Source organism: Medicago sativa, chromosome 2, assembly GCF_051527215.1.
Source record: "Medicago sativa cultivar Bolivia chromosome 2, Bolivia_mono, whole genome shotgun sequence".
Classification (NCBI taxonomy): Eukaryota; Viridiplantae; Streptophyta; class Magnoliopsida; order Fabales; family Fabaceae; genus Medicago; species Medicago sativa.
This window is the reverse complement of record NC_140750.1, coordinates 65,388,732-65,409,516: the sequence shown is the minus strand read 5'-3', so window position 1 is coordinate 65,409,516 and position 20,785 is coordinate 65,388,732. Positions and strand designations below refer to the sequence as shown.

The 20,785-nt window shown below is 31.9% G+C and overlaps 1 protein-coding gene across 1 annotated transcript; it reads left to right on the top strand.

Annotated features, from left to right (window-relative positions):
• The first annotated feature begins 1,351 nt into the window (after positions 1 to 1,351).
• Positions 1,352 to 12,531, top strand: LOC146949750 (uncharacterized). Its single transcript, XM_085748561.1, has 11 exons — positions 1,352 to 1,429; positions 2,315 to 2,696; positions 4,586 to 4,725; positions 4,977 to 5,288; positions 5,565 to 5,932; positions 7,735 to 7,798; positions 9,870 to 10,658; positions 10,788 to 10,821; positions 11,231 to 11,352; positions 11,450 to 11,761; positions 12,022 to 12,531. Exons 1-11 carry the CDS (start codon positions 1,355 to 1,357, stop codon positions 12,430 to 12,432), a joined length of 3,009 nt encoding a protein of 1,002 aa, XP_085604687.1. The 5' UTR covers positions 1,352 to 1,354; the 3' UTR covers positions 12,433 to 12,531.
• Positions 12,532 to 20,785: the final 8,254 nt, after the last annotated feature.

The following is a 20,785-nucleotide window of genomic DNA, read 5'->3' as shown; positions in this document are numbered from 1 at the left end:
ACAAGAATTTACAATGTTGTCGAACAAGAATCTTATTCTAATAATATCTTGCATGTCCAAAAAAAATCCTCATTTTAAGTAGAATCTTCATCAAAACCCCATTTCAATTTGTTTTTATGTTTTTTTTTTTCCGTTTGGGAATATGATAAGAGTAGCTAGAACTATGTGGAAGGAGTGACAGGGCTGTCCCTAAAATATTGAGTGCCCTCTGAGAAGTGGACAATGTGTTCGCTATTTTTTGTATAAGTAACATGCACGCAAGCATGCATGCACGTACACATAACATATGAACAAACATACTAAACTATAACCGTTTATTATACACACTATTTCCCTTTAATTATTACTAGTACACTATTTTCAAAGTACTATTTTCAAAGTACTATCTTTTACTTTACAATTAATAATGATTAGATATATATACACATCAATAGTTTTTTTTTACAAATACACACCAAATTAAAGTTGATAGGGTTAGTTTAGTAAAAATGATATTTCTTTTGACTATTTTATTGCATTTTTTTAATGACACTTATTTTAAAATGAAGGGAGTATATTGTTGGTGTCATCAAAATATATAAGGATTTATATTATATTTGTTACATTATTGGTGTTATAGAAAAATGAGTTTTTCTATCATATGAAAATTTGCACATGTTAAGAAGTTAAAAAAGTAAGTTTAAATTGGAACTTGTACATTTAATAATAATTATGTATCTTTTTAATAAATATTTGTTGTTTTTCAATAAAAAAAATTTCAAGTTTAAGTTACTTTAACATGTGCAATCTTGCACATATTAGACAAACCCTTGAAAAATATAAGTTTTTTTTTCTTCAAAAGATTGAAAAATATAAGTATAATAATTTGTTACAATATGAAAGTATAAAACATTTATACAACATATTAGACAAACCCTTGAAAAATATAAGTTTTTTTTTTCTTCAAAAGATTGAAAAATATAAGTATAATAATTTGTTACAATATGAAAGTATAAAACATTTATACAATATAGTATAGATAATTTTAATGAAATCAAAATAATTTTAATAAAAGCAAATAAATCTTAATAAAAATCAATTTAATAAAAACTATTGTTAAGAATTCATTCACATTAGCGCACTAAAAACAGCGGAAATGATGTCTGTTTAATTTAAAAATAAAAAAAAAGTCTTGCCCTAACTGAGCTTACTTGACCTAGACTAGACAGTTGACTCACCTAGTTGCCTATTCCCACCCAAATTCTCACTTTCTTTCTTTACGTGTGATGTGTAGCACCCTGCTCAAAACCTTTGTTTCTCTGGTTTTCCTCACACATAACAAAAAAGGGTTTCATTTGATTAAGGTTTTTGCTTGATGGACCCTGACGTTGTTGAAATTCCTCCTCCAACTCACAAGCATCCTCCAAGATTCAAAAGACACAAGAAACAAGTAGTTTCTATATTTGTTTTGTTTAGTTTTTTTTTCTTTTCCCCTTTTCTCTGATTTGTCCGATTCTGCTTTGAAGTTATTACCTTTGCTAATTCAAACTGTTACTGCTCTTATAAATTTATAATCATGAATTCATGATTACCTTTCATTTTTTTTGTTTTGTTGCTGCACATGAGTGAGGATTCCCTTAATCTAATTTTTGTTGTATTTTTTATATACGGATGAATAGTGAGTTTGCTATTTTTTTTTTTTTTTTATGATAAGAAGTGGTATAACCCTTTGGATATGTTGTTTATGATTTAGGGTTTAAATTTAAAAACATATGCTGTGATTGTGTGGCTTCAAAATTTAGGTTTTGTTGTATGAAGCCGCAACTGCAATTGCAGTAGCATCAACCCTATATATTTTGTGAAGTATGGCGGCGCAGCATATCGTTTTTTCGTTCCCAGTGATCCGCCATTGGTGAAATGTAGAATCAGACTGCTTGTGTGCTGGATATCGTTTCTTTTATTTTGTATTTATTTTGTTTTTGTAAGTGAAGTTTTGGATGTGAGATATTCTCTTATACTCATAAATAAATAAATAAATAATGTTAGAAACCTAGAAAAACAACTTAGGCTCTTACTGTAGGGTGAGTTTGTGAAAAGTAAAGGAAATAAAGTGAGGTTTTTGTTGGTTTATCAAGTCTTGCATCATGCACAAACTAATTTCTACTATTAGATCAATAAATCTCACCATTAATAAATTAAATAAGATATGATGTGACTTATTGATTTAATGGTGAAACGACAATTGTGCATGATGCAAAACCATTTTACTTGTGTATTTTCTAGAAGCCTATTTTTTTCTCTACCAACAAATAATCACTTTTTGTAACTTTTGTAGTCTGTTGTCCGTGATGTGATGGCCATTGACGACGACAACAATGATGATGATTTAATGGACATTGACGACAACAATGATGATGATGATTTAATGGTACTTGGTGAAATAAAAAACCGTACACGTAAAAGGGGGAAGACATTTGAGGGTGTTGGACATAATGGAGCAGTTGTGGTTCCCTCGGGTTTGATAATCACTGATGAACCCGAAAACGAAACTTTGAGGAAACTTCGAAGTTTTAAACAATTTGACACTGTCACCGACACTTCAGACCATTACTTTGTTAAAAATAATTCCTTCATGGGAAAGGTTAGTTTATTTTTTTCAAAGAGCTGGGCTAAAAAAATCCAGGAGGAGTGGAGGATTTTGGAGAAGCATTTGCCAGGTGAGTTTAGTATTCCTGATACTAAATAGTTTGTAATATTTTCCATGTCATACATGTCACATTCAATATCCAGTTTAATTTTACCCTATACCCTGATAATTATACATTTATCCTTACAAACAATAAAAAATATCAATTTTAACCTTTTCCCAAATCACATCCATCCACCCCGTCAAGAAGTGAAAATAGTTGACATGTTTTCTAGATTTTTAGAAGTTGAAACTGAACATCAAGACGAGGATCGGCGGTGAAAACAATAGGTCATAAGTTCTAATAAACTTTGATTATCTCCCTTCAATTCTATGATGCATAGGTACGGGTACGGTACCCGGTACGGGTACGGGTACCGGTACGTAATACGTCAAATTTTAAAAAATGAAGGTACGGGTACGTTGGTATAAAACATCAAAAAAATATTATTCAAGTGAATTACTACACTTCTATCATCATGTTACTTGAGAGTTTTATTTTTTTTGTGCATCCCCTCTACTATTTTCATCAAAAGCAAGATAATTTTGGCTATTTTTTCAACGCCCGTACGTTTTTGCTGCACCAACTACGACGAAATAACCAAATAAAAATAGATATGGTTCGGTACTAAATTACGAGTACCATACGCGTACCCGGTACGGGTGCGTACCCGGTACCGGTACTTCTCCATGTTTGGAGTACCCATGCTTCAGAGCTTCAATTTCAACGATGGCCTAAAACTCATCTACGAAGTTCCATTCATCACAAAATGGAAGCAGATTCATTCACAATCCCCTTTACCAAATTCCATTCACTTCACATCCACACCAAAACCACAAGAATCCAATCTTCCAACTTCACTTGTCCTCTTCACCCTTCCCCAATTTCAATCAAACTTTTATACTGGGCATTGTCTATTGAGATTGATTTATCCACGTTGATTGCTTACTTGAGCATAATTTGCGAGTGAAGATTCAATTATTTTGAATGGTTCTACTGGAAGTCTATACCATGGATTTAATTTTATCTCTAGGACACGATATAGGTTTTGGAAATGTAAAACACACGAACTGAACTAGCAAGATTAGGGTTTGGTTTTTAAGACGGCGCAGACTTAATAAACGCATCTCCAGTAAATCTAAAATAGTTACATTTAGCACACTGATATCATGCATCTGTTTTATACGGTTTGTTGTTGTTTTTCTTGAAAGACAATGCATCACTGTGACGGGTTGCCTTTGGAAGCGATGGAAGAAAGGGAGATTTGGTTTAAAACCCTGAAAACTTGTCAACAATTTTCAATTCCGGACATGTTGATGGGTGAATGGATGTAATTTGGTAAAGGGTTAAAATTGCTATTTTATAGGTTTGTAGGGTTGCGGTATAATTGTCGGGTTAAATGGTAATATGTACCTTTTTCAAGAGAAATGCGTCTTGGTACGAGAATGCAATCCACAGAAAAAAGACGAAGTGTTATTTTTTGTCAATGTAACTTTTGACTGCCTGTGTTTTGTGCTAATAGCCAACTAGTTGTAAATTCATCTAATTGAAAAGATACATGTAATGGTTTCGTCGGATTTTGTTTGTTAACTCTCGTAGCTTTTTCAAGCTTACGGACTTCTCCATATTGAAATGGTAGGTCTAGTTAATGCCATAGTTAATTTTTCCAATTGAACTCAGTTCATTGCTATTTAAATGGTAGGTCTAGTTCATGTTTTATCGAAAGGAGTACATTGGCTTGTTTTCTTTATAATACATTCTTATTCAAAGATACCAAATTTATCGTTGGTGCTATTATGTCCAAATATTTGTTTTGACGTTGGAATTAAGAACTTGTAGACACTATATAGTGTGAAACTGGTTTTGCATATTGCTCAGCCTGGCCATTTCTTTGATTTTTTTTCTTTATTGCTCATCAGATACAATATTTGTTAGAGTCTACGAATCAAGGATGGATCTCATGAGGGCTGTGATTATTGGAGCAGAAGGGACTCCTTACGATGACGGTCTTTTCTTTTTTGATGTACACTTTCCAAGTGGCTATCCCAATGTACCCCCGGTATGTGGTTGAGGATATTTCATATTTTTTTTGAACAACAAATTAACATATATTAGATAAAATAGGAAAAGTACAAATACTTGACACAGGAAATTAGAAGAAGTTTAAGGGGCACTCGATCCATCAGGAATACAAAACAAGAAACTTAAAAAAGAATACAAAATTGAGGATACCTTATCTAGTTGACAATATTTTCTTGTTCACTCTTTTTAATTCAATTCTGATAAACGGATGAATATTTTTCGTGGCAGCAAGTCCACTACCACTCTGGCGGCCTTCGGCTCAACCCTAATTTGTATGGCTGTGGCAAAGTATGCCTCAGTCTACTTAACACCTGGTCTGGCAACAAGAATCAGAAATGGACTCCAGGTGTTTCAACAATGCTACAGGTTCTGGTCTCTATACAAGGTCTAATCTTGAATGCAAAGCCTTACTTCAATGAACCTGGATGGGCACCTTCAAAGGGCACACCGGGCGGTGAATTGAGTTCCCTGCGGTATAATGAGGATACGTTCATTTTTTCGCTGAAGACAATGCTGTATACGATAAGAAAACCTCCAAAGGTTTGATCTTACTCTTGGTTCATTTTTTTATATCCATATATGCTAAGCTTGCTTTGCTACGTTACATATAAAAAGTTTTATACAGAAATTTGATTATATTTCACAATAGTGTTATGTTATACTATTATTTTCTAAATATATACACAAATATCTACGTGATGATATATGATTAGATGTCTATAATTTTTTCGTTTATAACATCATTGTGAAATATTTAAAATATATTTTCCTTTCTTGGGGTTCAACAAACTGATTTAAGTCTTTTATGGTTTTCAGAATTTTGAAGACCTTGTTGTGGGGCATTTCTACAGCCGAGCACATGATATTCTAGGGTCATGTAAAGCATACATGAAAGGTGCTCAAGTTGGTTATTTGGCGAAAGGCAGAGTTCGAATTGTCGATAAGGGTGAAGGAAAGTGCTCAGATAAATTTAAGGCTGGTTTAGCTGGACATGTGAATAATCTTGTCAAGGAGTTTGAAAGAATTGGAGTTAAGGACTGTGAGAAATTCCAAATAGGATCATCTCATTCCGTTTCCTCTACATCTCCCTCCTTACTCTCTATCTTTTCCCTTTCCTCTATATCTATCCCCGTACTCTCTATCTTTCTCTTAATAATCTCACTATCTCTTTCATTAATTAAAAAATAAGGAGAGATATAGAGGAAAGGGAAGGAGAGGATCCAAATCCGAGAAATTCAAGTCTCCTGCAGTACCGCTTACCACCTACCGAAAGTGATTGGCATAATATTACACGAGCGATCAAGGAACATTCTTTTTGAAAACCCAAAATCTTGAAACTATGATACTAAAGGCTTATAACATCAACTGCATGCAGGTTGTTTTTGCTTTAGACATTGATTATAGTTAAAAACTAGTTGCATATGATTATTTATTAGTTTGTTAGTTATGACTACGTAATGTTTGCTTTATCATCTTTTCTTTCTTGCTATAAAAGAAAGACAAGTGAATCTAGTTTATGTTTTACATCTTCGTTAGTAATTATAGAACCAAAAACACTTCCCCTTTGAACCACTACCTCCTTATACAATCTTCAGGGTCCAACGCCATTCATATTATAGACAAGGAGTGGTTTTAAGCCTATGTATATTTCATGTCCAAGAGAGGACTTTGGCTTCCTCCACCAACTCATCCACCTCCTTATCAATTTTCTTAAAACACCTTGTCATTTCTCGCCAAATACTCCAAATAGTGGCATGCCAAATAGGCCAATATCCTTTCCGCATCTTCTTCCATCTCGCTTCCCCCATCCAACACTCCAAATGAATAAAAAGGTTTTTAGGAGTAATGAAGTTAATTCCAATTCATCTCAATTTTTTTTGCCACATGTTGAACGCCAACCTACGATGCAAAAAAAGATGAGTTGATGTTTCCACCAACCCCTCACCACCACACACAATCCGTCGAAGCATTCGGGTCAATAAAACACCAGATAGAGAGGTTTCTTTTTGTTGGAATATGATCACATAGTAATTTCCATGAAAATGCCACCACCTTACATGGAGCTTGGCCTCTTCCAAATAGAACCAAAAACCTGTCTCCTTTTCTCCCAAATTGGCAACCACCTTCCGCCGGCTTTCAAACCCAAACATCCTCCTTCGGCTAACTAACATATATGATTTCTCGATTTTTTGTTGGAATATGATCACATAGTAATTTCCATGAAAACGCCACCACCTTACACGGAGCTGGGCTCTTCCAAATAGAACCAAAAACCTGTCTCCATTTCTCCCAAATTGGCAACCACCTTCCGCCAGCTTTCAAACCCGAACATCCTCCTTCGGCTAACTAACATATATGATTTCTCGATAAAAAAATATCTTAACAAAATAACATAGTTTTTTCGTTTATTCTTGATGAGAATGATATAATCAGTGGCGGAGCCCTTCATGGGCTGGGGTGGGCCACGACCCACCCGGAAAAATTAAAAAATCAACGATTATAGGTCTATTTTGCGAGATTTTATATAATTTTGTGTCGGTTTTAGGTTTCGGTTGATCCAAATTCCCGCAAAGTGGTGTAGTAGCCCACCCGAAAAATTTAAATAATTCAATTATAGGTCTATTTTGTGAGATTTTATACAATTTTATGTCGGTTTTAGGTTTCGGTTGATCCAAATTCCCGCAAAGTGGTGTAGTGGCCCACCCGAAAAATTTAAATAATTCAATTATAGGTCTATTTTGCCAGACTTTAAACAATTTTTCAACGGTTAATTTTAGTGGCCCACCCCAACTTTTTTTTCTGGCTCCGCCACTGGATATAATAACATGTTACTTTTTAATTTATAGAGATAATATAAATGTTTATATACTAACATATAATTGGTTACTTCATCTTAAATTTTAACTTAAAATACAATGCACATCAATCTCGGTAATTTTTACTGTTTTTCAGTTATTTTTAATTTCTTATTGTTGTTCTTGTGTAGCTGGATTTGTCGTCACCGTGTTGTATGGTATGTGGTTTTTGCTTCTATTGTTGATCAGAGATTGGTTCGGTGGTTGAGATTCAAAAACCCGAAAGGATCCGATTACTAACATATTGAACTCATTCTTTGATCTAAGTTCTCACAAGTTTGTTTGAAACTTGTTGTGCTTGGTGACTTCATTGATTTTCTGATGTTCCATATCCGTTGAGATCTTCAAGTTTCAAGGTGTCATGTCTGCCTCCACTCTTGTATTCCATGCTCAAAAGAGCTTTTATGATTGATGATTTGTTTAGGGATGTTGGCATTTGGATTTTAATATCATGTTGAAGGTCGATCCATTCGCCATATTTAAACATGACTGGTCTTCGCAGATGACCACTCTTCATTTCTTTTGTAACCACCCCAATGTTTGTTTAAACTGAATCGCCAAGACAACTTCCATCAATAATATAGGATAGTTCGGTATATAATTTTATTTTTATTTTTGAGGTAAACAGTATATATTTTTCAAAAGTGGGTTATTTGAAGGAAATAAAAATTAATGTGTGTGCAATTATATGAAATTAATTTCGTTTCTACAAAAAAAAAATGTAGGAATTAATATCGTAAATTTCGTTATTCACCAGAAAAAAAAAATACAAAAAATCTAACGACCATTTCTCCTCTTTTCTTTCTTTCTATGTGGGATATGATGTGCTTAACAACCCCCGCGAAAAACTTTCCTCGCTCACTTTATTTCTCCGTTATTTATTAGTCATGTCACGTCACAAAAACAAGGGCTTCATTTTGTTTAGGGTTTTTGCGTCATGGACATGCACTCTGACGTTGTCCAAATTCCTCCTCCAAATCACCGACTCCCTTTCATATTCGAGAAGCAGGTTTCAGTTTTAAACTTTTATTATTCAAACTTCATTTGTTTAGGGTTTTTTTTTTTCACTGATTAGGGCTTGAATCTCTTCAAAGTTTTGATTCTTATTAAAAATAAAAACTGCTTTTATGAGTGTGATTACCGTTCTTTGTTTTTTGCTGTTGCTTCACGTGAGCTTTGTTAGTGCTACAATCGGTATACCGAGAGAATGTTCATCGTTGCTAGTTGTGTTGTGGGGGAAACTTGGGAGTGGAATGGCATTTATGGCTGGATTGTTTTTAGGATTTTAAGTATAATTTATATGCTGTTGTTGTATAAACAATTTACACTTTCATACATATGGTTTTTCATCTTATGATTGTGATAGGCCATTGGTTATTTGTAATCATTGATAGGCCTACTGTTGTGTTAATAATATGTAAGTTGAAGGTGGGATAGTGGTTTCTTTTATGGGGCTACTACGGTGAAGTCAAAAAATTGACTTTTTCAAAAAAGTTATTCTGTTTAGCCAATAGTATAACTGTTGATGTCATGTCAGCTAGTGTCCTGCTCGTGGACCACTCTAAAACTAAACTTGACCTCAGTCTTCATACAAAATATTAAGGGAAATTTCAATCTTAGTGCATAAATAGAAATCTATGTTTAACTTTGATTTAACCAGGGACACAATTGCAATAAACAAAGATATAATGACACGTCTTATGGGTAAATATGCAATACACTATATAATCTAACGTGGCATGGAGATTAAATACATAAATGCTCAATGATTGACCATTTAACTTCACCAAAAAAGTCATTCTCATGACTTCACCATAGAATTTTCCTTCTTTTATTTATGTATTTATTTAGTTTTGATGTATGTAAAGTTTTGGATTTGAGATTTTTTTCTCTTATATATACTCGTTTGATCCTTAATTATAAGCATCTATTGCATATTTCACTTGTATTAAAAAAAAATTATAGTGTAGTTAATGTGTTATTTTATGTATGAATATGCCTAAAATACTTCCTTTGTATATGTGTATAGTTCATTTTGACTTTTCATATCTCAGACGCTTAAAAACCTAGAAAAACTATTTAGGCTCTTGTTTTGAATGTTTGTTTAAGATTCCTTCGGTACCCTTTGTTGTTATGAAGCTACCGGTACCTTTAGAAAAGAAGGGGCTAACATTTAACCATAAGTTCCATTTTTATTTGATAAATGTTTCTAAAAGCTTATCTTTTTTCTTTACCAACAAATAATCATTGTTTGTTATTTTTGTAGTTCAAAAAGACTAGAAACGGTACATTACAGCACAAAAACTCTAAAATCCAAGGATCTAAAATGGATAATTCTTGTTTACATATCAAAAAAGATAATGTTGGTCAATCTTCCGGAACAAAATTGTCTTCTAGTTCTAAAGTTTCCCCTAGTAAGAAGAAATCAGTTGCATCGCAGAGCTTTGTGCGTGACTTGAGTAATTCATCGGGAGTAGATTCATCTAAGTCTCCACTGTTAATGAAATCTTCCCACATTAAAGTGAAGTCTGCTCTTTTTGGTTCAAAAAGCAGCAGCAGCAGTTCATTCCATTCAAATTTCAATGGACAGGATCGATCAATGTATCCTCCTTGGTTTAAGAGTTCTCATAATACCGACACCACTCTCGAGCACATGCTTGGTGACAATGCGATGAAGCTTCCACGAAGAGGTAAGATGCCAAACATGGGGCAATTTAAAAGTGCTAAAAAGGGAGCTGGCAGTAGCAGTTCATTCCATTCAAATTTCAATGGACATAAAGGATCATTGCATCCTCTGAGCATAAAATCAGGAAACCCATTGTTGAAGAGTTCTCATAATGTAGATGCCACTCCTGAGCACGTGCTTGGTGAATCCAGTGTTCTCAAATCTGCCAGAGCTGAACGTAATGGAGCAGCTGTGGACACAGCGGGTTTGACAATCACTGATGAACCCGAAAATGAAACTCTGAGGAAACTTCAAAGTTTTAAGCAATTTGACATTGTCACTGACATTTCAGACCATTATTTTAGTAAAAATAAATCCTCCATGGAGCAGGTTAGTTTTTCTTTTCTTTCTAAAAATGTCTCTTAAAGACGTACTTTTTTTCAGTTCTGATCTTAATTATATGGATTTACATATCACTTATTTCCTCAGCAAAACCCAAGTTGGGCTAGAAAAATCCAGAAAGAGTGGAAGATTTTGGAAAAGCATTTGCCGGGTGAGTTTGGTATTCTTTATACTAAATAGCTTGTAATATTTTCGATGTCATATCACATATCACGATTAGTATTCAATTTACTTTTTTGAGGTTATGGACTTCACCATATGGATTGTATCCGATCATTGTTAAATTTTTTTAACAAACTTCGTTCATTACTATTGACATGGTAGGTCTAGTTCCCGTCTTATCGAAACGGTCTTGGCATGTTTTCTATATAATACTTCCTTTTTGAAAGATTTCTAAATTTTTCCTCGTTGGTGTCCACTCGACATATTTGTTATGAAATTGGGATCAAGAACTTTTAAATAACATAGTGTGAAACATGATTCTGGTATATTCCTCAATCTGATCTTCTTCTTTTTTTTGACATTTTTTTAATGCTCATCAGATACAATATTTGTGAGAGTCTATGAATCAAGGATGGATCTCTTGAGGGCTGTGATTATTGGAGCAGAAGGGACTCCTTACCATGACGGTCTTTTCTTTTTTGATGTTTACTTTCCCCCTGAGTATCCCAATGTACCCCCGGTATGTGGTTGAGAATAACTTTATCTGACCGATATTATTTTCTTGTTCACTCTTTTTAATTCAATTCCGACAAATGGGTCAATTTTTTTCGTGGCAGCAAGTCCACTACCATTCTGGAGGTCTTCGACTCAACCCTAATTTGTATAAGACTGGCTATGTATGCCTCAGTCTACTTAACACCTGGTCTGGCAACAAGAATCAGAAATGGACTCCAGGTGTTTCAACAATGCTACAAGTTCTAGTCTCCATACAAGGTCTAATCTTGAATGCAAAGCCTTACTTTAATGAACCTGGATACGAAATAACGAGTGGCTCAATAGATGGTGAAAAGAGAGCCCTGCGGTATAATGAGGATACATTCATTCTTTCGCTGAAGACAATGATGTATATGATAAGAAGTCCTCCTAAGGTTTGGTTCTACTCTTTGGTTCATTTCTTGTATATCCCTAGCAAGTTTAGTTCATTTCTCTGGTTCTACTATTGGTTTTATATTTTTCTAGTATAAAAAGGTTTTAATATAATATTCAAAATACCTACACAAATATCTACGAGTTGATATATGATTGGATGACTGTGTAATCATTTTTTAGACTATCATTGCTAAGTATTTAAAATCATTTTCCTTTCTTGAGGTTCAAGCAACTGATTTACGTCAGTTTTGGTTTTCAGAATTTTGAAGACCTTGTTGTGGGGCATTTCTACAGCAGAGCATATGATATTTTGGGGTCATGTAAAGCATATATGGAAGGTGTTCAAGTTGGTTGTTTTCTCAAAGGCGGGGTTCAAAATGTTAACGAGAGTAAAGGAAATTGTTCAGCTAAATTTAAGACGGGTTTAGCTGAACATGTGAATATTCTTCTCAAAGAGTTTGAAAGAATCGGAGTTCGATTTGTTGTTGAGGGTAAAGGAAATTGTTTATCTAAATTTAAGGCTAAGTTTGAAAGAATCGGAGTTCAAAATGTTGTTGAGGGCAAAGGAAACTGCTCACGCAAATTTAAGGGTGGTTTCACATTGGGTTTTTGGTTATTTGTTGGTATTTTGGTTATTTTGTTGGTTTTTTCTTTGTATTTGGATATTTAAGTTTTTATTAATTTTAAATAAACTAGTATGTGGACCCGTGCCAAGCACGGGCTAGAATTTCTCCGTACTTGAAGCGAGAATATGTTGTGATTTATCAAGTGTCAGTTACGGTCTAACATTGAATAGAACAGTGGAAGTTGAACAAACTCTTACACTTGCATGGTTGCTCTTTATCCAATGAGTCGACCCATACCAATGTTGATTCCCTTAGAAGGTCCGACGATGATATCATAACCCGATTCAACTTTGTGGGGAAGTAGCATTGGTTCATGATGGTATACCGCAGATGCAGAGAGTCTCGTACTTAAGGAATAAATGTTAATGTGTTAAGTGTGAGTTAAGTTTTGCATTGGCTGCAAGAGTAACCGTTGAATTCATATACCTAATGCCTTAAGGTTTAGTGTGGAGATGTGATGTCAATCTCACTTTTGTGGTATCTGTTCGTCTAATGTGATGATCAAATTCAATGTAGAATCAACCAGAAGTCACAACATTATGATGAACTGTTTTTTTAGTTTTTGGATTTATTATTTCAAATTCCTTTATTTTTTTTGTCTTTAGTGCATGTGACAATGGAAAATTGCATGAATGTTATGTTGAGTTGACAAAATACATGTTTATTAGACATTTACAATTATGTAATGTTTTTTTTAAATGAGTATAATTTTTCTTATCATTTCTTTCTTCTTAAAATTCTTTTTTCATCTTCATTCTATTTATAATTTGTTTTCTCTCCTTTCTTGTAAGAAAGAAACATAAACCTTCATCCATGAAACCACCATCAACCCACATGTTTTACCATGTAGTGATCCAATATGATATTACTTGTCTATGTCAACAAATCACAAATGCGAAGAGTCCCACACTTGAGAGAGATATGCTAATGTGTCATATGTGAGTTTATATTCTATATTGGATTCAAGATTAGATGGTGAGAAAAATATAAGTGAGAAGACTCATATACATAATGCCTTAAGATTTTTTGGTGAATTAGAGTGGTGTCAATTTATGTCTTAAATTTTATTTCTTGGATGTGCTATTTTTTTTATTCAACCTCTATTATTTCAAAACATTTCAATTTTGATCTTTGGCGAGATCTGGAAATAGAAAACTGTAGATGTTTTATGCTGAGTTGAACAATAAATGCTTATTTGACATTTTAAGTTAAGATATGATGTCAATATCACTTGTGTGATTGCCTTTAACCTAATATGATGATCCAACTCAGTGTATGCTACATATGTAGTCTCCCTTTGTAGTCTAAGTCTTAGCATTATGATGAACTATTTTAGTAATGTTCGGATGCCATTTGTTTGGTTTTTTTATCTAAAAATTTAGTTTTTGGATGTCTTTCTCTTTAATGCTATTTTTAATTCAATTTTGGTCTTTGGTGGCATGTGACAATGAAAAAATGTTTATGTTTATGTTGTTATACTAAGTTGACAAAATACATATTTAGTAAATATTTTAAAATGATGTGACATTTTTTTAATTAAGTATAATTTTTTGGTAAAATAGTTACCAAGAAATCTCTTACTCCTTTAACAATCTCATAGAAAAAGTACACACTACATTTTTTCTTTATCATTTCTCTCATGTTCAAATTTATTTTTCGTATTCATTATGTGAACCGTCGATACTTTCCTAAAGACTTGGTGCCCTCCAGAAGGGCCAGTCCCATATTTTCATCACTTCGCCTTGTCCCAAGATTCGTGCTTGGGGGGCTGTGAACCGTCAATACTTTCCTAAAGACTTGGTGCCCTCCAGAAGGGCCAGTCCCATATTTTCATCACTTCGCCTTGTCCCAAGACTCGTGCTTGGGGGACTGTGAACCGTCATAATATTCCTAAAGACTTAAAAACCCTCCAGAAAGGCTCTAAGCCCTCTAGAATGGCTCAGGCGCCCTCCAGAAGGGCTCCTGAGGCCTAAGCGTGCTCACCTTAGGGCGCCACCCTTCTTAGCTTCTAGAAACCTCTAGAAAATGCGTAAAATACACAAATACCACTGTTGCTTGGGAACCAAGCAACCGAAACCCAAGCCCATAGTAGGCTATAAATACCACCTTGAGAGCATTCTCAAAGCATCCAATAATCAGTCTAAACCCTAGAATACGATACTTAACCCTAGTATCCCTTATTGTGTTTTTTGCAAGTACTTTATGTTTCTTCTAATTTCCGGTCTCTATTCTCATGAAATAAAGGTACATAAACCTCCTCTATGAAATCAACATCAACTCACCTTTTTGAACACGTTGTGTCTCTATTTGACTTTATATGATTATGTCACATAATAAGAGGATGCATATAGTCACATACTTAATTAAATGATTTTAATGTGTGAAGTATAAGTTAACCTTCTACATAGTTGATGCAAGAGTATACTTCGGATAACATATTAGTGTGATATCTCATATACCCAGTGCCTTCAGGCTTTGGATGAATATTTGGTGTCAATCTCACTTGTGTGGTTGTTATTGGTCTAATATGACTATCCAACCTCATTTAGGCTTCTATGGAAGTCCAAAAAATATGATAAACTGTTTTGTTAAATTTTGGATGTAATTTGTTTGATTTTTTATCTTGAATTTTCGTCATTGGAAGTCATTCGCTTCCATACCATTTGTATTGTTCATATTGTTCATTTTCATACCAATTTTTCTTTGTTCGTTTTCATCATCCATATATCTAATGCCTTAATTTTAGGGTGAAAATGTGGTGTCAAAATCATTTGTGTTGATTCTCTTAGTCTAATATGATGATCAAACTTGACGTAGGATCTCTCGAAAGTCACAAACTTATGATGAACTGTTTTTTCTTTAATTTTTAGATGTCATTTGTTTAATTTGTTTGCTTAAAATATAGTTTTTGGATATCATTCTCTTCCACGTGAATCTTTTCATTCAACCACTCTTATTTCAAATTCATTTACTTTCGGTCTTTGGTGGCAAGTGATAATGGAAAACTGATTTTTTTAATCTGATGGAAATCTGAGTTGACAAAATATATGTTCATTAGACATTTAAAATTATGTGGATTTTTTTTAATTGAATCTATTTTTTTTGTAAAATAATTACCTAGAAATATCCAACTTCTTCAACAAACTTATAATATTACCAACAACTCTCATTATTCCATATACTCATGCGAATAAAACACATTTGTTTCCTCATCTTCTCTCATGTTCGAATTCCTTTTTCATATCTGTTTCTTCCTTTTAAATTTCTTTCTTTCTTCTTAAGAAATAAACGAACATAAATCGCCTTATATAAAACCACCACCAACCAACCTGTTAGAACATAATGTGTCTATGTTTGACCTTATTTTTTAACATGCATTTAAGCATTGTTTTTTAGTTTCACATATGTTTTCTCAACCGGAGGTTACCATATTTGAGGTGTATATCAACAATAAATGTGAAAGTCTAATTGATAGTACAGTAGAAACTCTTTAATTTAATACTTGGTAAATTAATAAACTCTTTAAAATAATAAATTTGTCCGGTCCTGGCTTGGGCCAATGTAAAAAATTGAAAAACTCGATAAAATAATAAGATAATAATTTTTCGGGAGATCCCTTTATAATTTTCGGTCCCAAGAAAATCATAAATTAATAATTCATAGAAACTGAAAAAAAAATATATTAAGAATACATTGAACACATTTGTTCCTCTTGTTTACATTTACTATTCTTCAAAAGTCATTATTGATTTCCAATGTATATGAACACAGTAGTTACTAATTTACGTTGAGTCCCAAGGTTCGCTGCAACGTAATTCTAAGAGGCATAGACTAATTTGCCTTTTCGTTCGATAAATTAATAACTCTCTAAATCAATAAATTTCTTCGGTCCTGGCATTATTAATTTATAGAGTTTTAACTGTAGTTTATAGCCTTATGTAAATCAACAGCAATGAATACGAATGAAAGTGAAAGTCATTTGGATTTGAGGAAATCATTCTAATTAGAAGATATAAGGATTTTTTTTGCCCTAATTTTTAATTTTATTTTTTCATAAGTGAATATGCGCACTTAATTAAAAATATACTAACATTAAATTGTAAATATTTTTAGGTCCTCCAAAAGTTAACTACGTCGGAAGAAATTATATTCAAAGCACTAAATGTGAATACTTCTTATATAAAGAATTCAAATATTAGTTCAACACCAAATTAGAGTATACACTATATGAAAGGAAACATTATCGGTAACTAAAATTAAGTTTCGCTTCCTTCAAAAAAAATTAAGTTTCGCTAGAGGTTTATGAGTAGTTCGTCCAATTGGTTTTGAAATATGTTCCAAAATTTGCCAGGATAGATATTACAGTCAAAGTCTAAATTTCGAATGGTGGAGTGCACATTAATATTTTGGTATTTTTTGTTAAAAATATATCGGTATTTGGTATATGTATTTTGATGCAAAAAAAAAAAAACAAAGATATTTTATTTATTTGAAATCCATAAATTTCTCACACATAGCTTCCCAAATATCACAAATATTCTTGTTATTGTCGTTGACAAACAATTTACATGAGAATGGAAATGGATCCAATACCTTTTGCCTTATATGTTTTGATAATAAGACCCGTAATTATTTACTTTCCTTATGAAAAATGGCACAATGAGTATCATTGTAGACAATTAAAAAAATTATGTCCGTGTAATCGTTTGTGGATCATGCCTAATTTATAAATAGATTGACATGTATATTCATTTTAAGAGCTATTCATTTGAATATTTCTCAAGTAAACAGGTGTGTCATGATTGACATCACGAACGAATTACGAACAATTTGAACGAATATGCTCTATGATTTCTTCACTGGATTGATCTCAGAGATGTTATCAGATCTTGATGTCATTACAACACTCTATGAAAGAGAAATATGCAAATGAAATGATTGAAGAAACATGAGGTACATATGGTTAATAGTATAAGTAAAATATTATTTGAAGCAAATTGAAAAAAAATGATGTAATAAAACCAAAATGAGGCACTATGATTGGCTCAACAACATAAAAATGACACATGTTAATTTGTCACAGTTTAATGATTGCCTAATCAAAATTAAAACAAATTGATGCAAATCAAAACATTGCCTAATTAAAATAAAAGCAAAATTTGTCAAATATTTTTTTTTTGTCCGATAAGATCCAAGATTTGCAGCAACACCAAAGTTACTCAGAATAGACATTTTCCTTCTTTAACTCCTTAAATATGTAGATTCAGAGTTCTTTGAACACCCAAAAAAAATTAATGCCAAAGGCATTCAATATTTTGTTGTCCGATTAGATATATACAACTCTACAACGTATGCATTCATTATATTATACAACTTTGTATGTATACATATACATATACAAATATTTCTGAGATGTTATACAACTTAAATTAGTTTCGTAAAACATACAACTCTAAAATATTTGCGGTGCCTTTAAAAAGAATATTATTTATAGTGTTGAACTTCAATCCTTATAGTCCCGTGCTTCTATTTTTGAATGAATCTACATAACTGAAAAAAAAATAGAACAAATCAATAAAATTTAGTCAAAACTAAAAAATAATTGGTCGAAGAACAACCAACATATTTCACTCCTTGCTAAAAAAGAAGAAAATTAAACAAAAAAGAGACATAGTCTGAAAAAATAGAGAGATGATTGAATATAAAATGATGGTTTTTAATATAATGGAAACTCAGAGGAATTAAGAACCAAAAAAAAAATGCAATATTTAAAGAATTCAGTTGTAGCATTATTTATAGGCACCATGAGGAAAAATAGGGTGGAACCAATTAACTTTGATTGGGTTGATATAAGCGATGTTATCAGATCTTGGTACCATGATAATTTTTTTAGAGTTTGACAACACTATAAAGAAGAGAAATAGGAAGATGAAATGATTGAAGAAACATAAAGTATATGTAGATAAACGGTATAAGTAAAGTGCAATTTGATTAAATAAAAAATATGATGCAAATAAACAAAACAACGTAATCTGATTGAATTATTAGATAAAAGATGCCACATGCTACATTGTAATTGGTTTAAGTGTTAAAATGTGACGATGTTATAAAATTTGATTGGTTTACTTATTGAGTAAAGTACACTCCCCTCCCCTCAAAGATGCTTGAATTACACTCCCCTCCCCTCTTATGTTAAAATATACACTTCCCTCCCCTCTTATTCAAAACATATTAGAAAATATTTCACTCCCCTCCCTTAAGAGAAGCTTGAATTACAGTCCCCTCCCCTTTTATGTTAAAATCTACGCTTTAGTCCCTCAATATTTTATTTTTTATTTTTAATAGTCTAACAAAAAAATAATCTAACACACTTAAAAGAAAAATAGCATTGCGGGTTCATTTCAATATAATCAAATTTTGAATACATATCTTTCTCTATTTTTTATTCACAATTTCATTAACATATAATTTTAAACCCTATTATAAAATACGAAACAACCCAAAATAAAATTAAATTATGTTAAAAATTACTAAAGTCGATTAAGTATGATTATTTAAAAGTGAAATTTATACTCTAAATTATAAAATTAACAACAAAATATTTAAATTTAATTGTTATTGACATTTAGATTATAAAGAAACAAATTATATTTTTTAAATGGTGATTCAAAATTAATATATATTATACAAATATTTATTTATGTTAAAATAGATTAAAATATAGTACATATTTAATTATTAAGGAAGGGAGTTGTAATTCAAGCATCTTATAGGGGAGGGGAGTGTAAATTCTATTTTTCAAGGAATGGGAGTGTATATTTTAACATAGGAGGGGGGGGGGGTGTAATTCAAGCATCTTTGAGGGGAGGGTAGTGTAATATACCGTTGGAGTGTATTAATTATTCTCTATTAAATTATAAAAATATAAAATGAATAAATGTTTCTAGGAGAAATAAATTAAGATCATATTATAGACCAGTTCAATCTCAACTTGAGAGCACTCACCCAGTCACACTCGTCGTATATTGGCAAATAAAATCACTCTAAATTAGGTACTTTTGAATTATGTCTAAAAAATGAATTGATTATATATAAAATGATTACAAACCATGGGCATGTATATATACACATCAAAATATGAATAAATTAAACAATAGATCGTGGATAGAAAAATGTTTGATCTTAGTGTTACAATGACAACCAAAAGAAAATAACACAAAAATTCAAAATCTGTCATGAAATAAGTACAAATGGGAATCGAACACAACCATTGCAAAATCTCACAAAAATATTCAAACATAATTGACCAACGTTCTAAAGGCGAAATCTTAATAGAATATGGAACCAAATATTCACATATATTACAAATGAAAAAAATCCAACAAATCGACATTCTCTAAAAAAATGTATTTACATTTTCTAATTTTCTCTTGGCACATAAACATTTCAAAATCTCCATGGTTAGATGTATGGTATCCATGTCATAAGCCGTTAGAACTTGAGAGTATCATAGGGTGAATATGTGAATTTGAACTAAATACATAGATATATACAACCTGTAGTGGAGTAATATCATAAATCGAATCAATTTTTAAAATTAGAGTGATAAAAAAAATGTTAAGAAGAAAAGTGTTTCAATAAGATTTAGAGAATAATTTCAAAATTTTCGTAAGAATTCTGAATGATGTCAAAATGTTGAGACTGACAAACTATATTTATATAGGAAAAAAGAAAGTCACAAACTATATTAAATAGAAAAAATAATTTGAATAAAATATTCCATTTATTCTTTTGTCATTATAAACCTTCTAGTCAACTTGCATAATCATGTCAATTACATAAGCCTTGCACAAATCACATGATGTGTACGAATTGCACACAGAAACATTAAATGCACCTTAGAATTCCAGGATATTACATTTTCTTGTGTAAATAGAAAAACATTAAATACACCTTATAATTTCGGCATGACACATGTACTATCAAAAAAAAAATTAAGGGAAATGATTAAAATAGAGATAGAGATAGAGATGTGGTTTAAAGCAATACCTTTAATATGAAGGATAACTTTTATATCAAATATGATTATATATATTATATAGAGTCAGGATCCATTGTCTCCAAGAGTAAGTCTTTAGACTTACTCCAAATCATTGCTATATATATATATATATATATATATATATATATATATATATATATATATATATATATATATATATATATATCGGTAAAAAATGAGCAAGTCAAGTAACACTATTGAAAGAAAAGTAACACTATTAAGTTGATTTATATATAAAAAAAATCAAATCAATCAAAAAAATAAAAAATAAAAACAATCCTTGAGAAATTCAAATTCGATATATAAAATTGTACAATAGAGACAGCTAAAAAGTA